Source organism: Aspergillus chevalieri, chromosome 5 (assembly GCF_016861735.1).
Source record: "Aspergillus chevalieri M1 DNA, chromosome 5, nearly complete sequence".
Lineage (NCBI taxonomy): Eukaryota > Fungi > Ascomycota > Eurotiomycetes > Eurotiales > Aspergillaceae > Aspergillus > Aspergillus chevalieri.
Genome location: NC_057366.1, coordinates 3,517,909 through 3,534,914, shown reverse-complemented (window position 1 = coordinate 3,534,914; position 17,006 = coordinate 3,517,909). Strand labels below are relative to the sequence as shown.

General features: G+C 52.5%; 5 protein-coding genes and 2 non-coding genes across 7 annotated transcripts; 4 read left to right on the top strand and 3 right to left on the bottom strand.

The window, feature by feature from the left end:
- Window positions 1-694: 694 nt before the first annotated feature.
- On the top strand, window positions 695-2,010 carry ACHE_51244A (uncharacterized protein; the record flags this gene model as incomplete). Its single annotated transcript, XM_043281049.1, has 3 exons — window positions 695-718; window positions 783-1,018; window positions 1,080-2,010. 3 exons carry the CDS (start codon window positions 695-697, stop codon window positions 2,008-2,010), a joined length of 1,191 nt encoding a protein of 396 aa, XP_043138568.1.
- A 481-nt stretch (window positions 2,011-2,491) lies between these two features.
- On the bottom strand, window positions 2,492-6,691 carry RPO41 (DNA-directed RNA polymerase; the record flags this gene model as incomplete). Its single annotated transcript, XM_043281048.1, has 2 exons — window positions 2,492-5,833; window positions 5,900-6,691. 2 exons carry the CDS (start codon window positions 6,689-6,691, stop codon window positions 2,492-2,494), a joined length of 4,134 nt encoding a protein of 1,377 aa, XP_043138567.1.
- Window positions 6,692-7,294: 603 nt separating this feature from the next.
- Window positions 7,295-7,365, top strand: ACHE_t50022A. Its single transcript has one exon. It is a non-coding gene; the product is annotated as a tRNA-His (tRNA).
- Window positions 7,366-7,725: 360 nt separating this feature from the next.
- Window positions 7,726-8,819, top strand: ACHE_51242A (uncharacterized protein; the record flags this gene model as incomplete). The annotated part of the gene is made up of 3 exons (XM_043281047.1): window positions 7,726-8,221; window positions 8,284-8,558; window positions 8,613-8,819. The coding sequence occupies 3 exons, from the start codon at window positions 7,726-7,728 to the stop codon at window positions 8,817-8,819; spliced, it is 978 nt and encodes a 325-aa protein (XP_043138566.1).
- A 392-nt stretch (window positions 8,820-9,211) lies between these two features.
- On the top strand, window positions 9,212-9,282 carry ACHE_t50021A. The gene has a single exon. It is a non-coding gene; the product is annotated as a tRNA-His (tRNA).
- Window positions 9,283-9,756: 474 nt separating this feature from the next.
- On the bottom strand, window positions 9,757-14,551 carry ACHE_51241S (sulfite reductase (NADPH) subunit beta; the record flags this gene model as incomplete). Its single annotated transcript, XM_043281046.1, has 4 exons — window positions 9,757-9,783; window positions 9,839-14,230; window positions 14,291-14,430; window positions 14,521-14,551. The coding sequence occupies 4 exons, from the start codon at window positions 14,549-14,551 to the stop codon at window positions 9,757-9,759; spliced, it is 4,590 nt and encodes a 1,529-aa protein (XP_043138565.1).
- A 1,027-nt stretch (window positions 14,552-15,578) lies between these two features.
- On the bottom strand, window positions 15,579-16,711 carry ACHE_51240S (inositol phosphorylceramide synthase regulatory subunit KEI1; the record flags this gene model as incomplete). The annotated part of the gene is made up of 2 exons (XM_043281045.1): window positions 15,579-16,568; window positions 16,667-16,711. The coding sequence occupies 2 exons, from the start codon at window positions 16,709-16,711 to the stop codon at window positions 15,579-15,581; spliced, it is 1,035 nt and encodes a 344-aa protein (XP_043138564.1).
- Between the last annotated feature and the right edge of the window lie 295 nt (window positions 16,712-17,006).

The following is a 17,006-nucleotide window of genomic DNA, read 5'->3' as shown; positions in this document are numbered from 1 at the left end:
GACGGGAAGCATACGATACCCGGCGTTTTTCTGGCAGTGGAGTTGAGGGTATGGCGAGGCGGGCCCGGATTTTCAGGGCCGTTTCCGTCCAGTAGCTAAAATACAAAGTCCGAATCCAATAATAGCTCAGAGACTAGAGTCAATGTTAAGCGGGAGGCCCGGAGGGCTTCCGACTCGGTTGATGGAGACCTAGCTCAGGCATCCCGAATTATCTGCAGTTGTCATATAGAACGGTACCCCAGTCAGTCACTATGTACCATAGTAGACCATGTTCACATAGGCGATTGCCTCATGGCTGTTCATCCATCCGGGAGCTCCCGATGGGCGACAAAGAAGCAGTACTGAACTATGTCATCAGGTGTTATAGGGCGTTATTTGGCGCTGCATTCAAATCCAGGGGTTCATACTTCGTAGACCCGTTAATTAGAACGTGTACAGAATCGAGCACACGCAGGTTGCCAGTAATTTCTCTCGATAGTTGGGAATAACACCAAAATAGACGTCGCGAGATGAGATGCAGAGCTATTCCCAAAGAGGAAGGCGGCACGTGTTGCGCTGTCCCTTCCGTGACGTTTTGCGACAACACATCCAGCTGCCTGACATGCCTAACACTAACACTTGACACTTCACTTTTTCCTCTCTGTTTAAGATATGCTTTTGCGTTAAGCATCTCTGTCTAATGCTCAACTAGGCCATGGTCTCTCTCTGGCCTTGGAAGGTACGTTTGTCTATCCCTTTACTTTGTGGTGTACGGGTGGAAAATCTCACATGTCTCCAACCAGGGCGAGGACAACTCCCCAGCGCACTTCGAGAAGACGCTCGCCGCTCTTTCGACCAAGATCAACGATTCAACCGCGCGTTTAGACACCCACCGTCAGAATGCCCGCCGTTTCAAAGCTCTCTGGACGCTATACACCACCTTCGCGTACCTCCTTTACTCGATCATCTTAGCTCTCGTCCTTGGCTGGCAGAATTGGGGAATTGTCGAATACTCTGCTGTTTCTGGTGGGCCAGTTCTGTACGGAACCCATTGATGCAAAACATAACGTTTTTGTGGATCCCAGCTCTGACTTGTGCAGGATCTACGTCGTTAGGACATTGGCCAGCCGATTCTTCGATTACCGCATTTCCAAGACGCAACAACACTTAGACGATCTGAATAAACAACGAGACACTACCATCGAGAAACTCAAAGCGGCTACCAAATACAATTCGACCCAACAATTGCTTGAGAAGTATGGCGGGGAGTCCCCTAAACCGTCACCATCAAAGAGCGACGATGAAAAGCCCAACATGTTGGAAACCCTGCGTAAACCGTCAACGCCGCAACAACAACCGGTAGCACGCACAGGACTGGCTCCGCCGCCCACAGCTAACATTCGACGACGACCTGTAACTCCTTCAGCGCCATCGCCTTCCAACCCGTCCCCGCCGCCTCCGTACGGAACACAAACCCAGCCTCGATCCCTTCCTCAAACCCCTCCTCAACCTCCGCTACCACAACAACCTGTCAATGAGCCTGGATTTGCCCCGAATGCCTTCCCGAGATCCTCCCAATATATCGAACAATCCCACTGGTACGACCGTCTCTTGGATGTCCTCTTAGGAGAAGACGAAACACAACCCAAGAACCGGGTCGCATTGATCTGCCGTGCATGTCGACTGGTCAATGGCCAGGCACCACCTGGGGTCCGGACCCTGGAAGAAATCGGTCGCTGGCGGTGCGGAGGCTGCGGAGCATGGAACGGCGAGGAGAGCGAGGCAACAAAGGTTCTCGCGAACATCCGCAACTCCCAATCTAGCGCTGGAGAGTCTACATGGGAACCCGTGTCTAGGCCCGATGCGGACAGCCATTCGTTTGCTGGAGACGCTGCTGAGGGGGCGGTTATGGTCCCTGCGAGTGACCCTAGTCCAGAAGCATCTGAAGGGGGGCCAGCGGAAGAAGATGAAGAGCCCCAGTCCACCAGGCTAACTCGTAGCAAGGCAAAGGGTGGGAATAGAAAAGGATGAGGCGTTAGACTGGTTTTTTGGCTGTCCATTTTTGTTCTTTACCATCGAGTATTCTTTTCTGTTGGTCGAGGGATACTTATTAGTATATATTTTTACCTGAAAAGTTTGCATAGCCCAGCATCATCACAGGTTGCACTGGATCTCTGAATCTAAATTCTTTCCAGAAAAAGGTTCCTACTGTCTACTAGTTCCACACGGAGTAATTGAAACATATCCAATTCCAACGTCTATTCGTACATGCCATGACCCATTCATCCAAATATCATCTCTCCACCTTTCCAAATGACATCAAATAATATACACAGAAGACAAATATCCATCCAGATGTATGAATCCGAAAACACGGAGGGGGGTGGGTTATAGATCAACAGGGTATAGATATACAAAGCGAGAAAAAGAAAGAGCGCCCGTGCTTTTGTTCAGTGGCTTTCTTTGTGCAAACCATCCAACGCCGTGCCAATGCTGCAAACAAAAAATACTTTTAAGAGAAGAAATACTCGCTGTCCCGAATGCGAGTAATATCCCACGATCCCTTGCGAGGAACATCGCGGAACCGTACCGGAAGCCAGAGCCACACGGTCGGAGGCTTCGTCTTCCTCTTCGGCTGCTCCTTGACTTCCTCTTTGAGAACATCTTCCGCCGCCTCGCCGAAGTACGAAGCGTCGGTCTCCGGGGGGGCTTCGGCTTCCTTGCCCTCCGCGTCGTCGGGGTTCTTCTCACCGTTGCTCATTGTCGGGTCGATGTCCTGGAAGAGCGTGGCAATGGCCGGATCCTGGGTATCCACTTGGTTGGACATTTTGCGCTCCGCGGCTTCGATGTCTTCAGGGACGTGGCCGACGGCGTTTTCACCCAGCGAGCTCAGGATTCTCAAGTCGTCGTGGCCGCAGCCCATTTCGTCGAACAGGCTGGCGGGAGTGACCATTTCGCGGCCGCGGGCTTGCTGCTCTGGATCGTCCGACTTGAGCAGCTTCTGTCTCTTGTGCTCGTCTAGCAGCTCCGTGACCTTGGAGTTTCTCTTGCTCTTCCGCAGCATCTTGATGGCCTTTCCGATCTTGCTGGCAGCGTCCACGCGGGCCATGAAGATATTGTTGCTGTACCGCACGTTGAACTCGGCGTGGAGTCTGGCGATAACGTCGTCGGAATGCATGCGCACGAAGGTATCACGGAGGATCGTGTTCATCGAGTCGACATCGGACGCGTGGGTCCAGAACGAATCGTGCACGGCCGAGAAGGTCAGTCCGGCCCGACGGCAGGCGTTGGCAGAGAGCATCATGTGGGTGGCATCAAGCGAGTGGATGAAGTTGGGTGGAAACGCCTGGAGCTGCTTCCGCTTGGACACGACATCTTCTGAGTTGCTGTCGACGATGCTGACGTCCTGCAGGCTGGTTTCGACACGGCGCGACTTGCGCACTCGGTATGGTTGGACGACAGGCAGTCCCAGAGGCGTCGTCCAGATAACAGTCGATCGGAACCTCTCTGTGGGATCTTTCGATTTAGGTTTCACTTCTTCGGGAACCTCCCCTGGTGACAAGGCGATCTTCGCAATGTCATCAATCTGTTCGGGGGACAAGGACTGCGTGATACGGGTTGCACAGTCACCAAGCCAGTATTGAATCTCGTGGGCACCTTGAAACATAGCTCCCAAGGCTTCAAAGATCTTCCGGGCGATATAAAGCGCACCCTGTCGCTTCTGCAAGTGGTTAAGGTCGGGGTAGTGGTCAACAAGCTGCTTGCGGACCTGCATCATGGCTCCCATGAAAGTCACACCATACACGTTGGTCATGACCGTTTGCTTGACAACCTTTCTGGTGATTCTTCCATCCAGCATCTTCGCAATTGGTTCACCCTCTGCTGCTTCGCGAGCGACTGCTTGCTTGACATATTCAGCGACACCAGTGTAAACATCAGACGGACGGTCAGAAGGTTCCAGGTTGACTTGTCGGGCGCCAACGCTGTCGCCACCAAGCGCTGCATAGTGCTGCAGTCCATTACAAGAACCATCCTGGTGGATCGGAAGGCGGGAAAGATACTGAGTGGGGTCCGGGGAACGAAGAGCATTTCGCAGTTCACAGCAGGCCGCTAGACATTGCCACGGGTCTTCTGCCTCAAGCCACCAGCGCTTTCCATGCAAACCGTTGTCTGCGGAATCAAAAATGTTGTCGAGGTTATCCATGGCGAACTTTTCGCGTTCCGAAAGACTAGCCTTGTCAAATCCATACAAGTTTGCAAGTTGAATTTTCAGCCACCTCAGACCAGCCTCCCCGAGTGGCTTACCATCGGCGAAAAGAAGAAGTCCTCTGCAGTTGTCGGCACCCATCTGGTTGAGATAGGGAGGAAGGGGGTAAGCACGTCCGCGGAAATCCATGTTATGGGGAAGATAGAATGTTTCGTTCAAGTAGGAACGGGCAACTTCCATTTGGAAGTTCTGGAAGCATCGCATCGAATGGAAACCAGATCTTTTGTTCTCGATTTCACGCATGATGTTATTCCATTCCTTCTCAGCTTGGTAGCCATCTTCAGGAGCTGGCTTCGGCGGAATGCCAAATTCGGGTTCCAACGGAGCAATGTTAGCGACGGCTTTCCCAGAGTTCCACGCCTCAAGCATAACGTTGAAAACGTCCCGGTTAATAGCCCATCCTGTGCTTCCAAGAGTATCTAAGCCCTCGCGGACTTCCGGGATACCGTGGGTTTCGATGGCAGCCTTGATATACGCCGGTTGCAACTTTTCACCCGGAGTTGAGCGCACCAGATTGCTCCGATACACATAGTATCCACCATCAGTCGCGCTCTGCCAGGGCTTGGGTTTGCACACCATGGGCAAAGTTCGGCCCAAAAGGTCGGCAGCTGGTTCTTTAGCGACGAGCTTCACAATCTCAGGGTGGAGATGGATCAATCCGGAACGTTTGCCCCAGGTGATCTGATACACATGTTGGAAAGCCGGTTGCAAAGTAACCACTTGCTTCTTGGTCTCTGGGTCCTCCACCGTAACAGGTGCCTTTCCAACTTCGAAAAACAAACTCATCAAGACAGCTCCGACCTTCACCGTGACCCTTGGGGGCCAAACGAGAGTAGAGTCCTCTTGTAGGAGGCTCTGGACTAGATACTGCCACCTTCCCCGACCATCCTTTCGTTTACGGTCGGAGAGGATCTGCTTCAGCGCCTTGATACGTCTGGCGTCTGCCCCTAAGTTCTTCTTTAGCGCAGTTTCCGCAATTAGCTCATCCTGAAGGTCTTTCCCAATGGTCGAAACAATTGCCGAGAGTTTGATGCCTCTATCCATGCCTACTCGACTGAAAACGGAGATCACGGCCAGGATGGTGAGGGCGGCTAGGCGATCGGGATCCAAACTCCGCAGAAAAACACCATACTCGGCTCGTTCTTTCTGAGCACGGGTACGGATAGGGTTATTCTCCGCCTCGTCGATAAGGCTTATTTCTTCCTTGAGTCTGGATACGAGATCTGTGTGCCATTGGTTCATGACAGAGCCCAATCGTGTCCCACCACCGGTGATATCGATACCTGCCTTTTGCCTTTCACTGAACTCGCGGCGCCAGCGTTCCAGAGCAGACTGGATGGAATCCGCTTCAATCTGCCGCTGTCTGATTTGTTTGAGTGCCTCCACGTCCTCCTCCGCTTCTCCTTCTGCGAGAGGGGTATCGGGGTTCTTTGCAAACGATGAGAGCGATTGTTTCAGTGAAGCGAGACCAAGGCCTTTCTGGGCAACGGGCATGACCTCGGCGATCTCTTCAATTTCCGCATCCAAATCCTTCTGTGATTGATCCATGCTATCGATTGCCATGCGTTGGAGGTCGGATGAGCATATCTAGTTTCGAAAACCTATCAGCACTCGTTCGATCTAAAGGAAAAGTCCACACACAAGAATACTCACCTCTGAAAGCTCACCAAGCTCCAATTCCGAAAGAATGGGCACAGCCAAAACCTGGTCCTCAACACCATCCCTCTTGGCAAATTCCCAATATCTGCGCACAGATCTATCGCGCTTCGAGCCGTGCAGCATACGCAGCGCCATGCGTATCATGATAGCGTAGGTCTTGGCATCGGGTTGAACTTTTCCGTTGGGCATATCTAACTCGAACCACCTCTGCATGGGTAAAACCATGTTATGCTGCCTTGTCACGATCATACTGGTAACCATTTCCTCGAGATAACGGTTGTGAAGGGCGAGGAATTCCGGTGACCCAACTGGATAGTTGTTGCCCATTCGACTGATCAATGTGGCGGCTCGATCAAACCGTCCGACTTTCAAAGACATGTCCAGGTTCGCCATCATCTCATCCTCATCACCACCGATACCCTTGACCTTCCGAAGAGACTTAGGTTTTGTGGTCACAAGATCGTCAATGATAATTAATGAGGAGTCATCGAAGCCCTGTGCTCGTGGCGAGAATAGATGTTCCCATTGTGACGATTTCTCGTCGTTTCCGGCATATGAGTCGTCGAGGGGGACATAGGACGATCCATTGTCTATTGCGGTCTGGTCCGTAGTGGTGGCAAGGTTCCGGTTCAACTGAAGGGAAGTCCGGCGAGAACGCTCTGAAGGAAGGGGTCGGTTTGACTGCGAGTGAAGCCGCAATGGGGCCAGAGATGGCAACGCCCGGCGGCCAGTCGAGTGTCGGAGGTGGGACAAGGCATTTTTCTGGCGAACGACTCGTGACAGCATGGTATGGAATCGAATCAGATAATGGGCGTAAAGAATCGTAAATTATTACCAAATACAAGGATAAAAAGAGAAGTTGACGGTATGCGAGAAGATTATTAGAGATGCAATGGGTGCAGAAGCCCAATACTAATATGAAATGTGACCATCCGAACAATGGCTCTCAGCGTGGTCAAAAGATGAGAAAAATCAAATAACTAGCCGTCCTGCAGCCTTTCCCTGCACCAACGTTAATGGCAAAGAAAAATAGGAAGAAAAGGAAAGATGGGATGGCGACGGCGAGACAACAGGAAGCGGAAGAGAAAAATTATCAAGCCCGATCTCCGCTGATAGCGCACGTGAGATCACGTGCGTTGCTTATCAGATATCTGATTTGCCATTCGCGATTGAAAGTGGCGAGTTGGCAACCAGATGGCATGGGAATTGGTGGAACAATTATAAGTCCATTGAATGTGATAGGAAATAAGTCGACACCTAGAGGTTAACTGTATGAAGAATGCATTCATGATGTGTTGTGATATGGAATGCTTCCGCACGTGCGTGTAGCTCGGAGTAAAAAGGCTTTGCTTATAATGACAAATGGCGCAGATTGTTTCCACAAGAAAAGGTGCTGTGGTCTAGTGGTATGACGTCGCGTTGTGGCCGCGCCAGCCCCGGTTCGATTCCGGGCAGCGCCAATTTTTTGATTTTTGTTTCCTTTTTCATTGAATATTCTGTACGTTTGTTTTTTGTTCGAGTGAGGTAATTGCTCACGATATAGTTCCTTGCAGTGATTTATCCGTAAGTTATCTTGGCTATGATTCCTCGGCCGCAGCATATCCCTAGGAGGGGAAATTCGGATTCAGAAGGCGGTGCATCCTATTCTGCCGCCAATTTTCTTATCAAGCGATACGCCGATTGCTCTGACAAAAATTGCATGCCAGCGTGATTGCTTTGATTCTCCATAACTATACCATCTACCTTGGTTTACTTACATAAAATATACCTCCCACTCTACCGTGCGCGATCCCAATCACTCGACCAGCAGTGCAACCACCATGGCTACAGACGCAGACTCGGACCCCGTCGTCGCATCCTACGATGTCTACCTCACGGACTCCGAAATCTCGCGCTATGTCCTGCAATACCTCGACCGACCTGCCAACCAAGCCTACGATGATCGCCATGGTCAAAAACCCACTGCACTCCGTCTAAAGCCGCAAACGGGGCTCGTTGAAGTCGATGTTCCGATCAGCACGAGGGTGAATTACGATGTTGGGAAGGGGTTACGTTACGGCGATGCGATGAAGAAGAGTCGCAGTGCGAGGGAGGGTGGTGCGTATGGTATGGCTGGAGGTTTTAGTGGGGGGAGTGCTGGTAGTGGTGGCGGTGGGAAGGTTAAGATGGAGGATGGGGATGTGGAAATGGGAGGAATTAAAAAGGGGGGTGATGCGGAGGATACGGCATCCTTGTTGAGGCTTCAGACGCTTGGTGGGCGGAAAAAGACTCCGGAGGATGGGGATCCGGTTTATATGCTTGCTGCGTTTCGGGGGAGTACGTTTCTTTCTTTCCCTGTACTTTTGGTATGTGCGTGCGGTATGGCTAACTATTCTTAGAGGATCTACACCTGTCTCCCGTTTCCGCTGTGGTCCAATTACATCCGCAATTACACCATCTCGACGCCCTGGATGAAGTGCCTACCAAGGGACGAGGCAAGGCCCGAAAAGAAGGTGAGGATGAACGAGCCGCCGAAAGCGAAGCCCGGACTATCGACGTGAAGATCAAAGCCGCCGCCGAGGATGGAGAAGCCGCCATGGTTGCAGGCAACCTGGAGCTTCTGAAGAAGATGCAAGATGAGAAGTGGAGTACTTATGACTGGGTTGATGCGGAGGTTTGTTTCCTCAGTTTTGACCCCCTTTTCACTTTGCGATGCTAACCAGTCAAGACCGAGGAATCGTGGCAAACATACGAGCAATGCATGGTCAATCAGGAAATAGAGTCTCTGCCGCAGTTACAGTCCGTTATTGATGGTGAAGACTATCTGGATCAGATGAGCGCACCGCGTATCGACCCGGCGCATCCGGAGTTGACCGGGTGGGCGATGAAGCAAAATCGGAAGAAGCAGCACGAGGATACTCCGGTGACGGAATGAGTGGTTTACTTAGTTGTTTGACATATTATCGTGTAGATGCATGGGTATTAGAGTGTTATGGTTGCATGTATCATATTGGTTCATATACAGTGATGGTCTTCATTCCGGTCTCCAGTGAATGAACGGACATTAGGGTTCTCGGTCTGGTGGTCTCAATGATGTCCCGGCAGACAATCATCCCTAAATAGGGCCCGGGGAATATATATCGAAACAACCCCACCTATCGACTCAACACACGTATATTTCTCCTTCCCTGCTCATGCAACAAAGAACCTTGAAGCAAAACAGATGGCTGCATCACAACCTACAACCAAAACATGAGATAGATTGATCAAATCAGCACATCTCTAAAATTAAGATATAGAGGATCAGTCAAAAAATTACAATAACAAGGTGCTGTGGTCTAGTGGTATGACGTCGCGTTGTGGCCGCGCCAGCCCCGGTTCGATTCCGGGCAGCGCCAATATCCTTACCTTTTTTTTTTTGGCTCCCCAATCTTGCGATTCAGACGCCATTGGCAGGGTTAGATGGACATAACTGAGCAGAACCGAGGCTGGGTTGAACTATTCTTGAGAACGGACGCTAAGACTACGACGTATGGTACGGAAGCCACGGAGCAATGCTATGCGGAAATACGATATACGAACAGCATCAATATCAACATCATACAGTGGACAGCAAAGATTAGCAGTAGTGCATGCATGCATCTAGCATTCGCCATTAGGCCATTGCGGCCACGGTATATACAAAACGCCAAAATCAATAACATAGATGAGCTCATTGCCCAAAAAAAAAAAAAAAAACCGAAAGATGAACATGAACATTTTTGGTAAACAGCGTTATACATCAAGATGGAAGCTTTATTCAACTGCAATGCGTGATGGAGTCGTAAATTTTCAATAAAAAAGACATCGTCAAACTATTTTAGTATCATCATCTATTCCTCCTCGTCGTCCTCAGGAATCTATTATCACGTCAGTAAATACTCGCGGTTAGAATGTCTAATGGAAGTCACTTACACCCTCGTGGAAGTTCATGCCGTCGGTGGTCGCCTTGATGATACCCGCACGGATAACCCAGTCACCGAAGCGCTCAGGCACCTCACCATCCGTGTTCCGCTCAGCGGCGTACCGCTTGAACAGCGGTCTCAGAATTTCAAGGATCTCATCTTCCTTAATGGACTGGCGGTACAGCTTGTTCAGACGCTGTCCGTGGTATCCACCACCAAGGTACATGTTATAAGCACCGTAGGCCTTACCGACGAAGGCTACCTCAGCCAACCAAGGACGAGCACAGCCGTTCGGGCAACCGGTCATACGCATGACGATGCTGTCGCGACCCAAGCCAACCTCTTCAAGAGTAGACTCGAGCTTCGAGACAAGAACGGGGAGGTAACGCTCGGATTCGGCCATGGCGAGACCGCAAGTGGGGAAGGCAACACAGGCGGAGGAGGACAGACGCAGGCCACTGAAGTTGGTGTTGTCAAGCTTGTGCTTGGTCATCAAGTCCTTGATCTCGGGAAGCTCTTCGTCCTTGATGTTGGACAGGATCAAGTGTTGGTTACCGGTGAGACGGAATTCGCCTTTGTTGAGCTTGGCCAGCTCGCGGAGACCAGTGCGCATGGGGAAGTCCGCAGTGTCTTCGATACGACCGTTCTCAATGAAGAAAGTGAAGTGATTGAAGCCCTTCTCGTCCTTCTGCCAGCCGAAGGTGTCGACGTTGGAAGCAAACTTGAAGGGGCGGGGCTCCTCGAAGCGCAGCCCATCGGGGAGGAGAGCCTCGACCTTCTCCTTGAAGACGGGGACGGTCATGTCGTCGATGGTGTACTTTAGACGGGCATGCTTACGGTTCTTGCGATCACCGTGGTCACGCTGGACGAGCATGATCTTCTCAGAGACAATGTGGGCCTTGTCGGCAGGGATGTATCCGAACATGCGACCGGTTTGAGGATAGGTTTTCTTGTTATTGTGAGTCGAACCCATACCACCACCAGCAAGGACGTTGAAACCTTCAAGGTGCCCGTCGGCACCCTTGATGGCAATCAGACCGATATCGTGGGCGTAGACATCAGTGTCGTTATGAGGAGGAATGGCAATGGTGATCTTGAACTTCCGGGGAAGGTAGGTAGGTCCGTAGAGAGGCTCGTGGTCAACAACAGCATCTCCGGCAACCTGAACCTTCTTCTCGCCATCCTCCTTCAGCCAAATCTCGTGGTAAGCAGTCGTGGCAGGAATGAGGTGGTCGCTGATCTTCTTCGCGACAGCATTCGTCTCACGGTGGAAAGAAGAAAGCTCGGGGAGCGAAGAGCACATAACGTTACGGTTGACATCACCGCAAGCAGCGATGGTGGTCATCAAGGCCTTGTTGATATCGCGCATGGCCTCACGGAGGTGACGCTTGACAACACCATGGAACTGAAACGTTTGTCTTGTGGTGAGCTTCATCGTCTCGTTACCGTGAGCACTGCTGATGGCATCCATCTGGAGCCATTGAAGGGGGGTTGCAACACCACCAGGGAGACGGCAACGGATCATGAAGCTGTAGGCCGGCTCCAGACCCTGGGCCTTGCGCTCGTCACGGACGTCACGATCATCCTGCATGTAGGTACCGTGGAACTTGGTCAGTTGCTGGTCGCTAGCGGAAATCGCACCAGTGGTTTCGTCCAAGAGACCCTCCTCGATGGTTCCACGGAGGAAGTTGGACTGGATCTTGATGTCCTCGTTGGTCAACGGCGGGGGCTCCTCAGGAAGGCCCTCAACCTTGTCCACACCCAATGCTTGCCAGAGGCGAGGCTCCCACTCAGAGTAGCCAGTCTGGAAAGCATCCGGGTCCTGGTCGTCACCAAGACCAATGTCGGTCAGCTTGCGACCACCGAGGAAGGCGACGCGGCCATCGAGATCCTTGGCAGGCTTGTTGTAGTAGATCTTGTCTTCCTTGCGAGGCCAGTAGTGGCTATCGCCAAGACCGAAAACGGAGTAGTTGATGGACGAGAGGTCTAGGTCGCCAGAGTTCTTGACGTGTTCCCAGAGGGAACGGCCGTTCTGAGGGAACTCACCCTGACCAGCGGTACTGGTGATAAAGACAATGTTCTCCTCTGTAGCAAGGTCATCAATGGGGTAGTCGTCCATGGCCATGACCATGGTCTTCAGACCACGAGCACGACCACGGTTTCCAAGACGCTTGGCGATGTTCTGAGCATTACCGTTGTCCGACGCGAAGAGGACAGTCAAAGGAGCGCCGAAGAGACCCTCGAGCAATTTCTCGTACGAGTCCTTTGCCTTGCGCTTCTGCAGAGCACGAACCTCAGTGCCGTAAGACTCAGAGAGGACAGACGAGTACTTAGGGTGGCGGTTCATAAGCTGGGTAAGCTGGTTGTCACGGCGGAGGAACTCCTCAAGCTCACGTCGGATACGATCCGAGTCAAGGGCAAACTTGGGCTCAGCGGTGTCTTCGTTGTTAGGATTCCAGCGGTACAGGGGCCAGTAACCAAGGTCAACAGCCTTCTTGGTCTCCTGGAGAACCGTAAGAGCCGAGTCGTTCTCCTGGTTGTAGGGAAGGTAGGCAACGACGACGGAGGGACCGTTAAACTTCTCGGCTTCAGCCATAGCCTGAAGGACCTGGGTGTAGGCGCTGTAGACAGCAACGGAAGCAACGTAGGCATTGCCGTAGTTCATGGCGTACAGACCGATATCCTTCTTGCGGCGGGTGGGGTCGGCGGCAGCGCGCTCCGAGTAGGGTTGCGAGTCGATGACCAGCATGTTGACGTTCGCACCAGAGGCAAGAACGTGGTGGACACCCGAGTTTCCGAGATCGTACGCCCAAGCGTCGGAGCCAATGAGCCAGTGAGTCTCGTCGTAGAAGAGCTGCTTGGACTGGAGAAGCTGGCGCGCCAATGCGGAGCCGTCGTTGGACAGACGAGCAATAACATCCGCAGCCAGTTTGTTAGCCTTGGGCGGGTCGTTGGCAACCAAAGCCCACTTCGACAACCAAGTTCTTGGAACATCAGTGGCGAAAGAAGAGGACTTGGATGCTTCCTCGACCTCACGGATGAAACGCTGACGGTGCTCGATGCGGGCGATCAAAGAACCAAAACCGTACTCAGGGCTGGCGGAGATGGTGGAGGAGATACCAGCGTGCTTAGACGTAGCCTGGTTGGCGACGTACAGACGCTCCCCGAAAAGCTGGTTCAAAATCTTCTGATAAGCGTTTTCGATGCGAGGCTGCTCAACAGAGGTCTCAGGAGTCGGGACCTTGGAGCTTCCAACTTCGAGGTTCTGGATGGGGGAGGCAGAGGTCAAGTTCTGGACCACACCACGGAGAGCCTGGTCGGCAGTCGATGGCTCAACGTATCCCAGGCGGAAGCCCACAATCTGCAAGCGGCGGTCGGTGGTGGTAGGGTTCAAGCTGGACAGGAGATCCATGAACGAAGGTCCCCATCGGGTGGTCTTGCGAGCCTGCTCCAGCACGGCGATCTTCTCCACAGAGGCGGGGATCGAGTTGGCAACATGGCTGCCAATCCATGGGCGGTACAGACGAGCAGTAATAAGTCCGAGGTCCTTAAGCTCGCTGCTGGCGTCTGCCTTGGACAAGACGTCCACAAAGACTCCGGTGGAGCCGAAGAGGAAGATTGCGGACTTGGCCTCAGCGGGACCAGTGTACTCGATTGCGTTGTACTTGCGGCCAACAGTCTCAGACAGCACATTCCAGATCTGGGTAGTGTAGGCGTAGATGTCTGCGGAGTTGACTGGCCGTACGCTCACACCGTCAACAGTGGTGGCAGCAGAGCTGCTCAAAGCGCGGCTGTCAACGCTGCTGTCTCTCCTCGAGGATCCAACAGACGAATTGTCTGTGCTGCCATTGGCGGGTGTTTGAGCAGCAGAAGCCTGCTCCGGAGTCGATGTCCCCGCAGCATCTTGAGGGGCCTCAACATTTTCCTCAGCCACGGTAGCCACACGGCCGGAATCAGCATACAGAGTCTGCGCGCCAAGTCCCGGGTTGTGCGAAGCAGCATTTGCACCCAAATCCAAGACCTTATTCACAACCTCCACATCCTCCTCGGCGATTGTGTCGTCATTGGCGGAGTTGGCAGGGTCGAAGAAGTGGATAACACCCTTGCCAGACTTGAGAGCCAAGGCATGCGCGGTAAGCGCAATGTCCTGGGACTCCTGGAGGGTCTCAGAGTGCAGGAAGGTGAATCCACACTGACGTATCGAGCTGATAACGGAGTAGTCGGGGAACGGGGCGGGTTCCAGGGCAACGTGGAGGACCAAGGGGTAGTTCGCCAGGCGGTAGAGGTGAGTGATGGAGGGGAGGAGAACCGAGGAGCTGGCGACGGCAGAAACGGTGCTACCGTTCTGGAGCGGGTGGAAAGCTGAGAGGAGAGGGTCTTCGTTGTTCCGCACGGTCACAATCTATAAAATCCACCGGGTTAGACATTGCCCTAAGTGACAGGACCGGAATGAGTCACGTACCTCTGGTGCACCCTTGGACAAGAAATTCTGGGTCTTGTTGGCCTTGAGAGCCTTGAGTGACTTGGAAAACAGCGAGTCGGTCTGCAGGGCAGGCTGGACGGAGAGGACGACATCACTGGTCAAGTATGCGACTCTCGCCACTGATATCACATATTAGTACTCGGTGTACTCGGTGTACTCGATTGGCACAGATTCAAGCAATTGACAGCTGTCAAGAAGGGAGATCATACCTGCTTCACCGGCAGTCGAAATGGACGCCATACTGACAATTGCTGGCTGCGCTTCACACAGCGCAGAGAAAGGTGGGATGGACTTATATAACGGGAGGGTAACGGATGTCACCGCATACAGTGAGAAGAAAGAGGAGAAGACGAGGGAGAAGAAGGGGGAAAAAGGGAGTGAATATAGCAATTCCCGTGCCTTCTTGTACTCTTTTGGTTCCAGTCAATCAAACCCCGACTGGAGGGAGGAAAAGGGAAGAAAATTGGAAAAAAGGTGATAAAAGTTCAAGGCGGCCGGTGCTTCTCCGCCATCGGGATTGGGTCAGCAGCGCGCTGATTGGCCCGCGTTCGATCACGACATCGATGCAAACCCCGTCGCCCGCAGATGCAAACATTGCCGTTTTCGGCCGTGCGGGGAGTCATGTGATCGTCCATCCAACGGCAATTGCTCAGTCGGTGTCTGTATGGAGCACTCCCAGATAAAGGTGCAGTAGCCCTCTGTACACATAACGCCATTGCTGCAGCCAGTCTGGTGCATGCAATTAGCACATCGACATGCACACCTACCCCGTTCAACCCCGATGATGCAATCGTAGTTCGTTACAACTGGTATATGTACTCGGGCGAGAATGCTAGCACAGTCCGTAAATATGTTTTCTGAATGTATTCAGGTCTCGAACTTGCTCATATTAAGACAATGACATGCGGCATGATGCAATAAATAATCCCTTCCAAACGCCAAGCAACCAGTCCCATATGAAATCCAAATGATAGAATAAATGTACAGATGCCAGATGTAACCGGATCACTTCTAGAAACAGGACCCCCCCCGCGGGCCAAACACCGGCTGCGTTGATCAATCAATAACCAACGCCAGCCTTTTTCCACATGTAATAAATAATCAAAAGCAAAAGAGGCATCGAAGCATGATGTGAAAAAGATGCAGTCCTGCAAATCTTGCTGCCACCCCTCCCGAATCGTACTAGATCATCTCGGCATATATAGGAACAATCAGGTGAAAAATATTAACCAGGAATAAAATGCCATCACGTAGCCTGGGCTGTCAACTACCGGCCAACAGGATGTTCGTAGATGGGTTGTTGCAAAGCCGCGGCCTCAAACGCAGACTGCGACGGTTGGGGAGGGCCGGTCCCCGATCGACGACGGCGCTCCCGTTCGAGGGGGCCAGGAAGCTCGGTGTTCTCGTTACGGTTCTGGAACTTCCGACCGATGTTGACCATCCAAATACCATCGTCATCTTCACCCATCCAGTAGTTGCGACCAATGCTGATCATGGTCCGGCCAAGCTTGCCCTTCCAGCCTTGACCATCCGGGCTATACGGCGAAAAGGGTTCACGGTCGATATCGGCTACGCTGCCCACGCTACCCACGCTCGCCATGGACGTGTTGCGGCTATGCGTCGGAAGCGAAGTGTGACGGGGAAGGGCCACATAGAGGCGCAGGGTCTGACGGGCAAAGGCGAGCATCACGAAAACGAAGTAGAACCGCATCGCCCACAGCATGCAGATGAAGAAAATGCTCTGGGCACTTTCTGGTTGAGTGACCGCATTGCCGAGACCATCGGATGCCGATCGAGCGGTACTGGCGGCGGCGCTTTCGGTGTAGTAGTAACTGGCACCGCTTTGGGTGTCTTCACTGTATGAAGTGTCGTACTTGGGGCTGGTAAAGCCCGCAGTTTGCGCAATGGTTTCACTTCCGGGACCCGATGCGGAGCCGTTATCGTAATGCTGAGAAACGACGAGGAACCAAGTCACACCAAAAGCGGCAGTGTAGGCGGCGTTGACAAGGCTGTCGAAGGTGTAGAGGTAGGCGAGCGCCAGACACTGGAGGGGCGATTGTTTGCGGATATGTGGGAATAGGACCGTTGCGACACCGAGAGCGATCAGGGAGTAAAGGTACATAGACAGTTGGACGGGAGAGAGGTGGTAGCCGGTCAACAAGGCGAGCAAGCCATAGAGACCACTAATCTTGTTCAACAGCAAGGACAAAGTGATGAGAGAAGCACCGGTCTCAAGACTCATGACATAAAGGAAGGTCTGGCGGTGGAGGACGCCATGAAGCGACCGGAACGTTAGCTTCCAGGCACGAGTAGGGCATTCCTTTTTTCCCCTTGACAGCCAAAACAGGCACATACCTCTGGCCGCGGGATGCGGAGGAAACGCGATGATAATAGACCCATTATGGGTAGCGTGCCGTCTCTGAGGTGGCGATATACCCAGAAGAGGGATAGAAACACACAGGTCCCAAGGACAGCTTAAGAAGGAAAGGCGATGAAGCAGGCACAAGAAAGATAAGCGAGGACAAGACTGGATAAGACCCGAGAAAAAGGACGAAAAGAGAGCGAGAGAGAAAGAGAGAGGGAGGAAGTGGAAAACGAGGCTGAAGGTCACGCCGGGCAGAAAAAAAGGCTTGGCGCTGGGAGGTCATCAGGGGCTTTTTCCGGGCGATCCGCTGTGTAGATGATCATTGCCTTT